Source organism: Puccinia triticina, chromosome 18A (genome assembly GCF_026914185.1).
Source record: "Puccinia triticina chromosome 18A, complete sequence".
Taxonomy (NCBI): domain Eukaryota; kingdom Fungi; phylum Basidiomycota; class Pucciniomycetes; order Pucciniales; family Pucciniaceae; genus Puccinia; species Puccinia triticina.
Genome location: NC_070575.1, coordinates 289702 through 305449, shown reverse-complemented (window position 1 = coordinate 305449; position 15748 = coordinate 289702). Strand labels below are relative to the sequence as shown.

At 46.8% G+C, this 15748-nt stretch overlaps 3 protein-coding genes across 3 annotated transcripts; 2 read left to right on the top strand and 1 right to left on the bottom strand.

The window, feature by feature from the left end:
- Positions 1-7979: 7979 nt before the first annotated feature.
- PtA15_18A43 (uncharacterized protein) lies at positions 7980-8603 on the top strand (the record flags this gene model as incomplete). The annotated part of the gene is made up of 1 exon (XM_053164977.1): positions 7980-8603. The coding sequence occupies one exon, from the start codon at positions 7980-7982 to the stop codon at positions 8601-8603; it is 624 nt and encodes a 207-aa protein (XP_053028542.1).
- A 62-nt stretch (positions 8604-8665) lies between these two features.
- PtA15_18A42 (uncharacterized protein) lies at positions 8666-8926 on the bottom strand (the record flags this gene model as incomplete). The annotated part of the gene is made up of 2 exons (XM_053164967.1): positions 8666-8860; positions 8915-8926. The coding sequence occupies 2 exons, from the start codon at positions 8924-8926 to the stop codon at positions 8666-8668; spliced, it is 207 nt and encodes a 68-aa protein (XP_053028541.1).
- Positions 8927-10435: 1509 nt separating this feature from the next.
- Positions 10436-13319, top strand: PtA15_18A41 (uncharacterized protein; the record flags this gene model as incomplete). The annotated part of the gene is made up of 6 exons (XM_053164956.1): positions 10436-10626; positions 10784-10798; positions 10869-10933; positions 11017-11071; positions 11151-12315; positions 12423-13319. The coding sequence occupies 6 exons, from the start codon at positions 10436-10438 to the stop codon at positions 13317-13319; spliced, it is 2388 nt and encodes a 795-aa protein (XP_053028540.1).
- Positions 13320-15748: the final 2429 nt, after the last annotated feature.

Genomic DNA, 15748 nt, shown 5'->3' with positions numbered 1-15748 from the left:
AGATTGGTTTGTGTTATGGTTGAAGCATACAGATATGGATATAAGCATACTATCTCAACATTTCAGAAAAGTTTTGGATGAGTTCAAGCATTGTTCATTATTTCTTTCACGACTTTTGCCAAAAGCATCCAGCACAGTTCCAGAAAAAGGGTATGGTATGGCACTCTCTGGAGAGTGCGTCAAAATCACCCCTGGTGTCTGGAAATGTTGAAAAGTACACTAAAGGGGAAGTCTTGCCATCCCCCAGAAGCAGAGGTGGTTGGAGGATAGAATTCTGTATCTTGATTGAATCCACATGGAATTTATATACACAGTTCTGGCCAAACACTCAAAAATGAGAAACTTTGCAATGGGAAAGGGATAACAGTGTGAGGAGGAAAAAAGATTTGATTGGCACCAAAAGGAAGGGAAAATTCAGGCCTTTAATCTGGTACCACAGGCGTGAAGTAATTAGGGGGTTTCACAATAAGCATTTTTGCTTCCTGTGGCACTAAATTTCTTTACTTGGGGGTGACATACTTGCTTAAAAATTTTGCATGAAGTCCCGCAAGAAATGGCCCCAAGCATCCTCATAGTCATAACGATACTTGCGAGCACTCAAACACCTTCCCAGGTTTCCTTATTGTGAAACCCCCTATTGTAGGGGGAAGACACCAGAAAGGGGGATGGGAAAAAACTCCCACCAAAAGGGTGAAAGCCCTCACACCAAAATCTTGTGATTACCTGCAAGTCCCCCAAAGCAAGGGACTTGGTGATAAGTCAGGGGTCCCCCGCAACGGTGTAACCATTACAATACATTGAGCGTATTGGGTAAACGTTTTTCATTGAAGATGCATACCTACATGTCCAATTTTTTGTTTTTAGCCATTATCCATACAATAACAGCCAAAAACAAAAAATTGGACATGTAGGTATGCATCTTCAATGAAAAACGTTTACCCAATACGCTCAATGTATCGTAATGGTTACACCGTTGCCCGGACCCTCCGTTCAAGCTAGAGGCTTCCACCTCCAAGTTTCATAAAGATGAAGACACAGTTCTCCTCTAGCTGCACCAGCAAATACACACCCAGTGTTTTTCATCTTGTTCTGCCTTGAGCCTCATGGATAAATCATGTCTTGAGCCAAGCTGTCTCTCAATAACTAAGTAAGAGTATAAAACACCTTGTCTTGCTCCACAGTTTCCCTTCCTCATCCACGCACATTCCTCTGCTCAATAATTCTGTTGAGATACAGATATGCTTATATATCTGATGTTGTATGCTTCAATCAAAACTCCGGAAATCTTGTATTCAGCTCCATCCAGATTACCACAGTAGTTTTCCCCCTCAGTGAATTCAAACCATTTCATCTCACTCACAAAGTGTCACTGGCTTGTCAGCTGTGAACTTTGGCTTTTCATCTTGCATCCCCCGGAACAAATTCTTGTGCACTACATACACATCTAGTGCCAATTTTTTGTAACCATCAATGGATTCTATCAGACACCCTTGACTCAGCATGGTTCAGAAACTCAGCTCCATCTGTGTTAGAGATGGCCGAACGGGTCCGGGTACCCACGACGGTTGCGGGTACTTGCTACAAATTTCTCCAGTTTTGGACACCCAGAACCGGACACGGCACCCTCCGACAGGTACCGGCGGTACTTGAGGCGGGTACCACCACTGCATTTTGCAAGTGGCCTATTTAATGGGGTATGTACGCACCCCTCTTGATGGCTGATCATCGAGCGGAGTACACACCCCGCTCAGTGGCCGGCCATCGTGATCACCCCGTTTGATTCTCGATCATCGCATGGGATGTGGGGGTATGTACTCTGCTCGACAATGGCCGGTCATTGAGGGTGTGTACCCCTCTTGATGACCGTTCATCGAGGGTGTGCACCCCTCTCAATGACCGTTTATCAAGGGTGTGTACCCCTCTCGATGACCGTTCATCAAGGGTGTGTACCCCTCTCGATGACCGTTCATCGAGGGTGTGTACCCCTCTTGATGATTGTTCATCGAGGGTGTGTACCCCTCTCAATGACCGTTCATTGAGGGTGTGTACCCCTCTTGATGACCGTTCATTGAGGGTGTGTACCCCTCTTGATGACCGTTATGGAACTCTGGTCGGTGCTAGGCCGGCAGCAGTTTGGGGAGGGGAAAAAAAAGAAAACTGAGAATAGGATGCGTATGCCCTCCGGGTGATTGGCCGTGAGTGAGCGCTGAGAGATTCGTGTAAGCGTGGGGGGGGGAGTTGATTTTACGACGGCTGGAGATGCGCGTCGGCGGGTTTTGTTTTTGAGAGAAAGCCGGGGATACTGCCGGCGGGGTTGTGATCTAAACCAGTAAGGTGGAGGAGATCGGCGTTTTGCGGGGTAAAGAACTTAAAGACTTCAGACTTGCGGGCAGACAATTGCCAAGACTTAAACTTAGAATGTTGATGGATAACTGAGAATTTTATGGTTCAGAGTGAGTCCATGCCGCTCCAAAGCCGGAGTTCGAACTGAACTCAAACCCTGGAGCTTGTGACATCTAACAGACAGCTCATCACAACCTAGCGCGCATGCGCGCGCTACAACAAACAAAACAGCAGACACAAAACAAAACAAAAGGAAACAAGACAAAAACCAACCCTCCTCATCCAAACCCTATCCAACGCGCGCAGAATGAAAGAGGAAAATAACAAAACATGATGAAAGTGAAATAGAAAGGGAACAAAGACATAAAAACAGAAACAAAAAGAAAGAAGGAAAAGAAAACCTGAAACGTCTTGAGGATGCGCGCCACGCCGCGCCATTGAATCTTGAGGAAGCCTTGAGGGCCGGAAAATTGAAGTCTTGATGTCTTGAATCCTGACGTCCTCTGGCGCGCGCCATGCGCGGAAAAAAGCTTGATCCTACGCGTGTACCAGATTGTCCACCACATCCACCCACGACTTGCAGTCTGTCCCTAGACTGCTTGTCCAATGCCCGTGCCTAAAGAAAATCCAAGCTTCTGGTCAAGAATGTCCCCGCGAGAAAAGAACCTCTTCATCTGATCCGCCGTGAAACCAACAACTAAGAACAGCGCCGTCGCTCTCTTGAAGCATGTAGAGATTGTCCAAAGCTTGATGATCGATGTTATTGATATTCTGGAGACTCTTTGGGTTAAGAACGAAATGACTGCTAGCGTTGGTCTGAGCAATTCGACGGACAGGAAGCTTGATTTCTACTTTCTCAAACTCCGCAAGGACAAAGAATTCCAACCAGATCGGATGACAATCAACAGCATAAAAAGTCGAGAAGCTCCACCCGTCGTTCCTTTGACCGCACGCCAACTGGAAAGAATCTAGTTTACCCTCGTTGCGGAGACAATGGTGAAATGAAAGATCTTGAATGAATTGAGCAGCTGAGGAGAGACGTGTTTGATGAAATAGACCCTTGTTCTGAAATTTGGTCCAATCTGATGAGAGAGATTGTTCCAGAAGAATAGAGCTGAATAGTCCAAGTAGGTTGTCACCGATAACGCGTGGGTGAGATCCCAAAAGGAGAGATTGTGATCGGGAACCGGGCACAAAGCCTGCAGTGTTGAATCCTTTGCCTAGACCACCGGACGGCTCCTTCAACACTTCCAGCTTGTTTCCAACTCGCCGATGAGAAAACCGCGCCCTCCTTCGACCAATGACAAAAGGAATGGCTGCCAATGCATCCAAGCCACTCTCCCAAAACAAATTCGCAACCTTCTGTAGATGATACAACGGTCCTTGTATCTCGCTATGACGATCAAGAACGGTCGGCCGTAATAGAGCCAAACTAAACAAAAAGAAGGGCGACCAGGCGTCGCTCACAAAAGTGGCAGAACGTAGGGTTTTGACAAGATGATGGGTATCTACCCAGAGGTGCATACTAAGGAGGGGACTTACTTCTAGTCTTTCCACCTCCGCAAGAAAACAGGATTCTGACCTGATCAGATAAAAACCAGCAGCTAAGAGAGGCGCTGTCGAGATCCTAGAGTCCGTGAGATCCGCGCTGAATTTGACGATTGATCCAATAGATCCGGAGATTTTCCTGCAGTTTCCTCGCCCTAGCTCCAATTGAATACATAGTAGTTTACCCTCATTGCGGAGACAACCTTTGGATGTGAGAAGTCGATCGGGGCCTACTCCTGTTCGCCTCTGCGCATAACTTAGATTCACCTTGCCGGTTGTGATCAAAAAGCAAAACGATTTGCTGGTATTGATGTGCGGGACCGAACCCTCACAAGTGTTGATAAAGTCGTAAGAAGAGAGAAGGTCGAGGGGGATTAAAGCCCTGTTTCCGCCTCGAGTGACATTCAAAAGCTTTGGATGATTGGGAAGTTGAATGAAAACCGTTGTAAGACGTCGCGGAACCTCAATTAGGGGCTCGGAAAGATCCAGGCGGAGGACTTTCTCTCCTACATCAGCAGGGTGACTTTCCTTCTTGACCAAAGGCGCCATCGTCGACGGCTTGAAATCTAACATCTGAGTGATTTCGAGTTCCATGCTAGATCGAAGGCCTCCATCCAAAGAATCCATCTGATTATTTGGGGCCTGTCCTGCTAAGCAAGATTCCAAAGGAAAAGAGGAAGGACTGGACGACGACATTGACTTTGACTCTTCAGTTGATCGCTCGAAAAGCTCGGGACTAGCACCCCTATTTTTCTTTACATCAGGGATTGTCCACGGGGTCCACTTAGCAGGACCAAGGCCTGGAGGACATGCCAAAGGAAGAAACCCGGATGACTTGACATCTTCATATCGTTCGTGAGCAAGATTGTATAGATCAACTCGAGCAGCGGAACTGGATGAATCCGGATCGGACAAGACATTCTGGTTCGCCAAAGCGATTCCCGCGTAACTTGGATCTAGAATTGATTGATCAGAAGGCTGAGACTTGAAGCCTATGTCTTCTTCTTCCAAATCGAGTACCGACAGCATGGGATCTCTGACCAAACAAGAGGCAGGAAAAGCATTGGAAGAAAAGAATTCAGAAAGCTTGGGATCTTTAAGAGCTTCTGGTGCGGGATCGGATGGATCGGAAGATGGCAGCACTTCAGACGTAGAACCTTTCCATGAACTCGGCTCTTCAGAGATCTCGGACTCGCCGTCCATATAATCATCAGTGTCCGAATGGGGAACGGTAGCAGTAACTTGCTTCTTCATCTGTTCTTCAAACAACCGAAGTGTCTCATAGATATCGTTGATCGTGTTGATATTTTTGTTCCATGACTGAACTAAAGAATCTAGATCTTGAGGAGTGAAACAGGAAACATCAACTCGTCCCCAATACGCGAGCATCGACGGCTTCAAAAGAGACCAATTTGGTGGGTCGAAACCGTCCAGCGTCTCGAGGATATCCCTCACCTCCTCGCCGCGCACAAAGAATCTGATCTGCTGAGCCATATCAAAGTCCGAAGCGCCGTCCAGCTTTGCGGCCCGCTGATAATCATTCAAAAATTGTTTGATATGGGTCCCGTCGAATCCCAAGGACTTATCCTGCGGCTTGATCTTCACCATCTTGCCGCCGGGTGCTCCTGATGCGCCCAAAGATGATCCTGTTGAAAGAAGCAGACCAAATTCGGGGCTCACACACGTGGCGACGTAATGTTGCGAAAAATTTGTAGTAGATGACCCGAGAGGTGCACAATTGGAGGGACTTACTTCTATCCTCCTTGCCCTTGCCGTAGAACCCGTAAGAGAAAGAAAAGAAACCTTAAAATAAGAACAAAGACCGCCAAGCGTCTCAAAACCGTCCAAATCGGCGAGACTGTAAATCTTGAGGTCGCTGGTTCGATCCCGGCTTGGGGGACCAAATATGGAACTCTGGTCGGTGCTAGGCCGGCAGCAGTTTGGGGAGGGGAAAAAAAAGAAAACTGAGAATAGGATGCGTATGCCCTCCGGGTGATTGGCCGTGAGTGAGCGCTGAGAGATTCGTGTAAGCGTGGGGGGGGGAGTTGATTTTACGACGGCTGGAGATGCGCGTCGGCGGGTTTTGTTTTTGAGAGAAAGCCGGGGATACTGCCGGCGGGGTTGTGATCTAAACCAGTAAGGTGGAGGAGATCAGCGTTTTGCGGGGTAAAGAACTTAAAGACTTCAGACTTGCGGGCAGACAATTGCCAAGACTTAAACTTAGAATGTTGATGGATAACTGAGAATTTTATGGTTCAGAGTGAGTCCATGCCGCTCCAAAGCCGGAGTTCGAACTGAACTCAAACCCTGGAGCTCGTGACATCTAACAGACAGCTCATCACAACCTAGCGTGCACGCGCGCGCTACAACAAACAAAACAGCAGACACAAAACAAAACAAAAGGAAACAAGACAAAAACCAACCCTCCTCATCCAAACCCTATCCAACGCGCGCAGAATGAAAGAGGAAAATAACAAAACATGATGAAAGTGAAATAGAAAGGGAACAAAGACATAAAAACAGAAACAAAAAGAAAGAAGGAAAAGAAAACCTGAAACGTCTTGAGGATGCGCGCCACGCCGCGCCATTGAATCTTGAGGAAGCCTTGAGGGCCGGAAAATTGAAGTCTTGATGTCTTGAATCCTGACGTCCTCTGGCGCGCGCCATGCGCGGAAAAAAGCTTGATCCTACGCGTGTACCAGATTGTCCACCACACCGTTCATCTGTTAAATGTTGAACTGAAGGTTGCATTTTATCAGAAAAAAGAAAACAAGAATCACAAAACAAAACAAAACAAAAAGAAAAGGAAAGGTACCTGAAGGCAAACACGACAGAAGAGAAGAGCACGACAAAAGATTGGGATGATGAGGGAGGAAGAAAGAAGAGCAGACTAAAAAGGAAACAAATGTCAATCGGTGAACAAGGATAGAGAAACATAACACTACATACGACCGATGAGAAGTTATTGAGGGAGTGCCGAAATTCTTGAGGAGTTTGTGAGAGATTTTGAAGACCAAGAGTTTTGATGTCTTCTGGAGGAACAAAGTAGTCAGGAAGTTGAGACTGTTTAGATGATGCGATGAGAGTGTATCGAGCGAGTTCCCCGGAGGAAAAGAGGTGAGGAGCGAGAGTTGTTGAGTTTAAATATTCTGAGAGTGTTGAGTTTGCAGGAGAGAAAGTTTGAGTCGAAAAGACCGGGTTGTCCGAGTTGAGCGAGCAGGATGAACTGTTGTCATGTTTGAGAGACGGATCGAGATTTACCAAAGTAGTGAGATTGAAGGACAAGCGTGAGGAATCTTGGAGACTAGAGGAATAGAGAAGTCAAAGTTCTTGTTATGTGACATCCACAGGACAGGGACATCAAGCTCAATTCAGGGCGCGGGTTTGCTCTCAACACCCCCCCTTTCCTCTAGTCGTAAAAGTCCGATGGCGAGGAGAGATTTTGCAAGGGCGGGACGGGGGACTGACTTAGTGAGGAAGTCAGCAAGCATTTCGGTGGTCAGAGTGTATTGGAGAACGATTTTTGAGGATTTGATCACCTCGCAAATGAAGTGAAGCTGAATCTCAACGTGCTTCATCTTCTTTGAGTTGTTATTTGCTTCAAAGTTGGCCACAGCAATACATCCTTGATTGTCTTCATAGACAACAGTTGGTTCGTTGAAATCTGATAATTTAAGTTCAATGCAGAGTTGTCAAAGCCACAAGAGTTCACAGGAGAAGTCAGTAAGAGCTCGGTACTCAGCCTCGCATGATGATAGGGATACAACGGGCTGTTTCTTGGTTTGCCAGCAGGTGAGGTGACCATTGACCAAGGCAAGAAAACCAGTCACAGAGCGGCAAGTAACCGGACAATTACCCCAGTCGGCGTCGGTGAATCCTCGAAGAGATGAGATTGATTCGCGCGTGTAGATCAAGCCATAGTCTGGTGTACCACTTAGATAGCAAAGCACATGTTTAAAAGCGTCCCAATGTTGTATACCGGGATTTTCTAAGAATTGAGAAAGATTGCTGACCGCATAGGCGATGTCGGCAATGCGTGTTCTGTTCTTGTGACGATATCTTACTCCAATGGGTTTAGGATTTTGGGCATGCCCGAGTACCGGATGGCCGAAGGGAAGCGCTTGCGATGGTGGGAAGAGGTTCCGGGAGCGCCTTGTCTGGTCAATTTTGACGGAACTCATGGGGAACAACTGGTTGAGAATGTGCAACTATTCGAGGGGCTTGGTGCGGAGAGGTACGGCCGAGCTGCAGGCCAAGCGGGCCACCGGGCAGACCCAAAAGCGCTCGCAATACAGAGCGTTATCCGGAGCGAGTTCACCGGGCCCGACTGTTTCTGGAAGCCGCATAATGCGGCCGATCTCGTTGGCGTGACCACCTTCTTCGGCCGCGCCGATGTTGTCCCGTTCCCGTTCACGGTGGTCTTCAAGTATGACCAACGGCCCGCGGATCCCGTCTGTATCTCCACCCCCGCTGACCTGCGCGCATCTGTTGCCCAGAACCAGAACGCCCAGGTCCAGATGCGGCGAAAGGTGCGTCTGGTCTTACGCGCACTAGAGAATAAAATCATCTTTGCCCCGATCTCGGTACCCTGGGAGGCTGTCCAAGCTACCTCGAAGAATAGACGATGGCCATGGTGGCTCCAGGGCGCGCGCTCGGACGTCCAGTTCCGCAGCGGAGTGCTGAGGATCCATTGGAACTGCCAGAACAAATAGCAAGGATACAACTGCAATTCCGGGTTCCAGGTCTTGATTGAGTAAAAGGATGGCCAATCGACCTAAGCCAATGGGACCACGATCTCCCGGATCCGGCATACCCGGCTACCGCGCTCCCTAGGGTTGAGGGACGACTTCAAAGTCACGCCGATGTTGTCCAAGCTCTTCCACGATAACCACTTGATCATCTCGACCACACTGGACAAAGTGGACCGGGCACTCCGCTTCAAGAAAGTCCGAGCGACCGTTGAGGCCAGCTGGATCGACAGTCAAAGATCAGCAAATCGAGGCGGCGGCAGATAAGAAGGTACTTGATGGGGCATCTTTGGAGGCCACTGAGGTTGCCATGGCTCAAACAAAGCCCAGGGGTGCTGCCTGTGAGCCCCAAGAGAGTGTCAGTGCGACATCTGGATCGGAACAAGCGGGAGGTTGCAAACAAAAAGCCTCCGGGGAGTCAAGGCTTTGTAAAGCTAAATTTGGTTAGGGATGGCGGGGTTTGGCTATTGGGTATCCGTGGTCTCTTTTTTATTTTTTGTTTCTCCATGTTTGGCGCTTTGTAATTTATCAACAGTGGACCGCTACGCTAAACTATGCTATTTTAGCCCTAAAGTTTAGCGTAGCGGCAAAAAGCGCCAACCTTTTTTGAATAGCGTTAGCGCGCTGTTAGCGCCGCTACGCTTTGCTAATTTTCAGCGGCGCTAACAGCATACCAATTTTTGTTTAGCGTTAGCGCTGCACTACAGCCGCTACGCTACGCTACGTTGCGCTAAGGCGCTTTTAGCGGAAAAAAGGCACTTTTTTGCCGCAAAAAACGCTTTAGCGCAGCATAGCGCGCGCTCTTTTACGCCTTGCGTGCTTAGCGTTAGCGCAATTGCGCGCATCTGCGCTAACGCTACGCTAAAAGTTAAAATAGCTTTGCATCCTTTGCGCGTAGCGTTAGCGCAGATGCGCGCAATTGCGCTAACACTACGCTAAAAAATAGCGCATTTGCGCTGCGCTACGCTACGCTAACAGCTATGTTAGCGTAGCTGACCCACTGTTGAATTTATCACTTGCAAATTTTTATATGGCTCGTAAATTTCACATTTTCTTTTGCCTGGTGAGAATTTTGCGACCGTTGTGAAGGCAAAAATACATCCCTTGTAAGTGAAGCCTTGTGAATTTGAAGTTTTTTGGCCCCACATGCTATTTTGCAGGGCTTATTTTTTACAAGGGAGATCATTGCAAGAGAATCACTTGTGAAATTGCATTTCAGTCCGTTGGACAAAAAAATTACAATGTATCTTTCAAAATGCTTCTTTTACAATGGTGGAAAATATGGGAGGAGGTGTGGAAAATTATGAATGCCTCCCAGCTTGTCATAATTTCACAATGGATGCAATTTACAAGGCTTATGACTTGTAAAAGAAGGGTTGTAAAATTCTACCCCCCCGTTTTATAGTTAGTACACAAACCCAGTTCAGGACGAGGCTGGTTCTTCGTGTCCAGCTACAGCGCTGTTTTGCTCAAGGAGGAAACTTACATGATAGGAAGTGGTCAGCTCCTTGTTTCGGAACCTGACAACAACGCTCTGACCACGTATATGCCCTTTCTCTATCGGTTACTCTGCTCCAAACTTTTGGGACCAAACATTCCGGACCCAAATGATCCTGTTGATATACATAGCTGATATTGATGCTCATGGCTAATGATCCCACTGGCCTTGGAATCGATCAACCTGGTTTGCATCCAATTGATCCCTCAGTTCTTCGGAGGGTCCCTGCGGGACGGCATAGGACGGCATCCCCCTTCCACAAACAGAGGGACTTTTAGGGTATCAACCAAATAGCGGAATGAGATCGGAGAAAGCAATTCTACAACTTAGTCCTTTGTTCTTTGTTGATACTGAGGAGACGATATACATCCCCTTGACGTTGCTCAACGCTAACAACAATCGAGGAAAATTTATTTGGCATCCTCTTGAAGTCGTTGTTTTGCCCTCGATTGGCCAATATCGTCCGCGGAGGGTTAGATTGACCTATCGGTTCGTAGATGAGGAGCGCTGCTGTATCCATACTTGTCCTCTATCCAGTCATCAACACATAACAAGCAGTGCTTTCGTATTTCAAACTTCCGCTCCCCCATCAGAAAGCCCCCAACCTTGTTTCTTACCCTTACTATTACACATTCCAATTGAATAGTCCTCGAAAGCCTGAGTAAGTTATCCGTAGGATGCCTTGGAATGTTTGAAACGGCATTGAATAAGATCCTTATTATTCGGAGCAGAGTGCTAAATTTAGTGACACGTATCTATAGAAGCTTTGCGGTGTTGGTCTCGGTGTTTTGCTCTCGTGAGTAAAAACAACCAAGAAACATTTTTGTTCAATCCCGTTCCTCATCTGATCATTGTTTTTCTGGGAGCATCTCTTTCCAGGACTTTTCTTCCCAACACTGAAGTTGCCGAAAATTGGGCTGTTTAATCACAATCGGTAAGCAAGCGAGTAAGAGTTAATCAGTTCACGGCATCCTGACCAACCAATCTACTATGTTTTGGATCGTGAATTTCAGCTTTCGACTGCATCCTCGAGGAAGGACTCCGAGGAGCGAGATGCCGCCCACACGAGAGCCACCCGTTCTCGCATGTCCGCCGTCACTTTTGGACAAAGTGGATGAGATTGGAAGGATTGGATTACAAGACATGATCTCCTTGCCGCAAATCGCAGTGGTGGGGGATCAATCGAGTGGCAAATCCACTCTCCTCGAATACATCTCGGGCGTCACCTTCCCCAAGGATGCAGGGATGTGTACCTGCTTCGCAACTGAGGTCTCTATGCGACCAGCGACTGAGTTCTCATCCAAAGTGTTCATTAACAATCAGACGGATTCCCGTCTCAGTGAACCCAAATCGCCAGAGGAGGTCGCTGGAGTTATCCAAGAAGCCAAAAGGCTGTTCGTCGAGGCACATGGCGAGAAGGCGATTTATGACGATATCCTTACTGTCGAATTGAATGGACCAGGCTTACCCATACTCACCTTGGTTGACCTGCCGGGATATATCCACACTCATTCGACTGGACAGCCGGAATCGATCGTGCAAGACATAGAAAATCTAGTTGAAGGTTACTTGGATAGCCCCAGGACGATCATAATGGCGGTAATACCTGTCAACCGAGACTTCGAGACCAACGTGGCCATCAAACACATCCGAAGATTCGATCCAGAGGGCAAACGGACCCTCTGTGTTTTGACCAAGCCCGATCAAGTTGACGCGGGAACTGAAAGAGGTGTATTGGAAATTCTTTCGGGCAAGAAGATGCATCTTTCTAGAGGATACCACATCATCAAAAACAAAAATTATGAAGAGTGTAAAGCGGGCGACAGCCGGGAAACGACCGCCAAGAAAGAATCGCACTTCTTTTCCCGTTCTCCCTGGTCATCTATCAGTCCGACTCAAAAGGGGATTACTAGTTTCGTCGAAAGATTATCGGATACCTTAAACGCTCAGGTGGCAAGAGAGCTTCCGGCAATCAAGAAAGAAATCTTGAAAATGCGAGACGATTATATCAAACAGCTCAAATCGCTGGGGCCAGTGGTTGGGACAGATCTCGAGAAATCCAACGTACTCCAAAAAAATATCTCGCGTATCATGCAGCAAATTCAGTTCCTCGTCGACGGGCACTACAGTGGAGGTAAATTTTCGCGCAGATACTATATCAGAGCTCGAGTACAAACAGTGAGTAGTTTGTTACTTCCTTCATTCGTTCATTTTGGGATGTCCCCTTTTCACCGGAGCAGGAACTAGTTTTGCTCATCACACAAATACCATTGCCTCCTCAATAGCTTCACCGGAACTTTTATAAACAAATCCTTTGTCTAACAATGGCGAGTGTGGATGACCTCGATGTTGCAAAAGTCTTACGCGAAAGTAGAGGGCGAGAGCTTCGGGGGATGGTTCAATTCGAACCGTTTGTGATTCTATGCAGAAAGGTGGTCAAGAAGTGGTCCTTACCCACCACCAATCACATCACCGAGATCTGTAGCATGGTCCAGAGTATTTCGTGCCAAGTTATCGAGAAGGAGTGTGAGAAGATCCTGGTCGATTACTTTTTGGAACGGATGATCGAGTACATCGACAACCAGCAGAAGAAGATTCATCAGGATTCTGCCGAAATCTTCGATGACGAGCTCACGCCTCTGACCTGCCAAGAATTTGATTACCCGAGCGACAAATGGCCGGAAACGAAATCGCCGATCCATCCTAGACCCGTTTCCTTTCAGCACCCGAACGGCGAATCATCGGAAGCGGAACCGCTGTTCCACCCTGTTATGTTTGCAAGAAGCTCAACTCTGCCACCGGCCCAGGTTCTTGAACCACCAACTGATGGACCTCAACTCGACCTCGAGTGTGATGAGAGAACTGCCTCTGACTCATCGGATTCACAGGTTCCAGTCGGACGTCAGTCAACGAGAGTGGACTCTGCCGGAGACGCCCGAATGCGGTGGTTCGTGAGGGAGTATTGCAAGGCAGCTGCGACGAGATACGTGGATGCGATCTGCTTGTACGTCGTCGAACGAAGGCTCTTCAAAAAGTGCGATGTCCGGGTTCATGACTGGTTTATGGAAGACAAGTCCGCATTGGCTCGGGTTCAGGAGTCTGCCGAAACCAGCTCGTTGCGTGAAATCCTGCCGGGTAAAATCGAATCTCTAAACCAAGGCTTGATTATTCTCGACAGGTAGTGTTTAATTTCTACTCCCCTCGGTCGGATTGGCATTGTTCGACTACTTATAAAAAATAAAAAATAAAAAAGATGTACCCTGAAATAGTTTCATAACTCCTTGACCACATGGAATCCTCAACCTATGGCAACGTGAATCATTGCTTGAATCTCCTCAATCCTATTCTCATGTGTATAACAACCTTCCTGTACTGTGCCCAAACATATGTGGTCTGCTCACAAATGATTACATATTTATATGCTCGACTCGATGAAAATATCAAGATGTGTTTGAAAATGTCCTGAATGCCTGGAAGTAACGCTTTTGTAAAGATTTTCTTTTATGAACTGTCTCGAGTTTGGTTCAAGCAAGCCATTAAGGCTTCCTTGTCATTTGCCTTCAAATTGAATGACAACACGAAATCAGTAGATCTCAGGTCTGATCCGTTGATCAGTTCCACCTTGAGAGGCCAGGGAGGTCCCGCGCCTCGATTGGGATCCTCTCCGGAGCTTTCCGTGATGGTCGCCGAACTCAACGTATCGGATCGGATGTGATCGTGGAGGGATACACTGGCACTGTCACTTGTGATATTGCGCCTAGTGGTTGGTTAAGTTAAGGACAAGCCTTCCATTTAGAATTGATTTTTTTGGGTTCATAAGGCGATTTTTGATACACATAACATCAAAATTAAAAAAAATAGTCCTGTCAGGCGTGCGGGTTACCTGAGATAGATGGTAAGATTTCTCATTAACTTTGATTTTCTTTTTTCGGAATATGTAAAGGACATGTGCACAATATGCTTTCTAGAAAAAATGAAGGAGGAAACACGGAAAAACTGGGCAAGAAAATCAGATTAAGATCAACAAGATGAACTGGTACAACATTTCACTACGAGAAAAAGTTGTGCGACTGATGCCTCTGTTCACAATGACTGGTGAAACTACACTGAAGTAAATAATGATGTCCTATTGCACAGTCACTGTGCATTGTAGCTTCGTTGAAGTAACCTATGACAAAGGTTCAACTAACACCACCAGCTGCTTTTAAGTTCCTGCATGTCCACTAGTGGCAATTGTGCTATTTTTTCTTGCACTGTTTGTCTTTTGCTCGTTTTGTGCTATTTTTTCTTGCACTGTTTGTTTTTTGCTCGTTTTTTTGGTGCTAAGTATTTTTACACATACTAATTGCAATATGATACAAACAACGATGTCATATGTATCTCAGAAAAGACGAAACAAAAAACATAAGGGGGTAAGACCAATTTAGGGAAGGAAAAAAGAGCCAGTCAAGCAAGGCTGAACAAGGGGAAGGGAGTACAGGCAATGGTTGGGATTTTTTTTGTTTCTTTGCGCGTGTGCTGATGATCAGCGGTGATGAACGGAGAGAGAAATGATAAAAATGCTTATGAGCCGAAGGTAATTGGAAAATTTCTTGCGTGCGTGCAAAATTTCGACTATCGGCATGTATAAACCACAGGAGATGGATGAAGTCGAGGATGAAGTGAAAACGAGCGATCAGGAAGAGATGAACTGTTTGACTTGATCTTGCAATTTTTTGATAGAATTAAATAATCCTTTTTGACCGAGAGAGTCTTGGCGACGCGAAAAATAGAAGGCGAATAGCAGGACCAGCAAGCTGAATTTGACGGGGACCTTAGCGAGACAGCCGGCTGAGGATGGATCCAAGAGACGTTTAAAGTCTAGCGGATCAGTCAGCGCAGGCGGCTGGGGGTTCGATTTGCCTTTTAATTTGGACGGGCCTAAGACGGCTTGCATGAATTTGAACTTGAAGCTCGTGTAGGGCGGGTACCGACTCTTCAGTAGTATATCTGCCCAGAATGGAAAATTCACTATCGGGCGTTCATACGTAAATGCGAGGAAAGAATAGTATCCATGATAGTTCCCGAGACCCTGTAGAACGTCAAGTAACAAAAAGCTTTTAGAAGTCAGCTCGTTTGCTGTTTTTGTTGAAGTTATGTGACTGCCACTCAACCGATGTTCCTACTCCGCCAAAAGGCAAGCCTGGAATGTTGAATTGGATCAAAAGATCGTTGCAGACGAATTGCCCAGATTTAGTATGTTTTCGAACTGTTAGGTGTTGGGTAAATGAATGATCAGCTTCAAGTTGAAAGACAAGGCGGGTTTTCCCTTTTGTGACGATCATGTATAGTTGGAGATTGCATACTGAATTCCAATTTCTCTTCGCTTTGCCCAAATGCATAGAGTGCCAAAGGAGCGGATTGGTTGATTCGATGAAGGCATTGCACGATGTCTTCATGATCATTGTTATATGTCAAGACCGGCAACAAGGGACCAAACAACTCCTCTTCCATGAGGACATCATCGTGCTTGACATTACGTATCAAAGTAATCGGTATTCTGAGCGAATCAGGATCGGCCGATTCTGGTTGGGCAGAGCTATTTAAATCCAGTTTGACAATTTCACCCCTC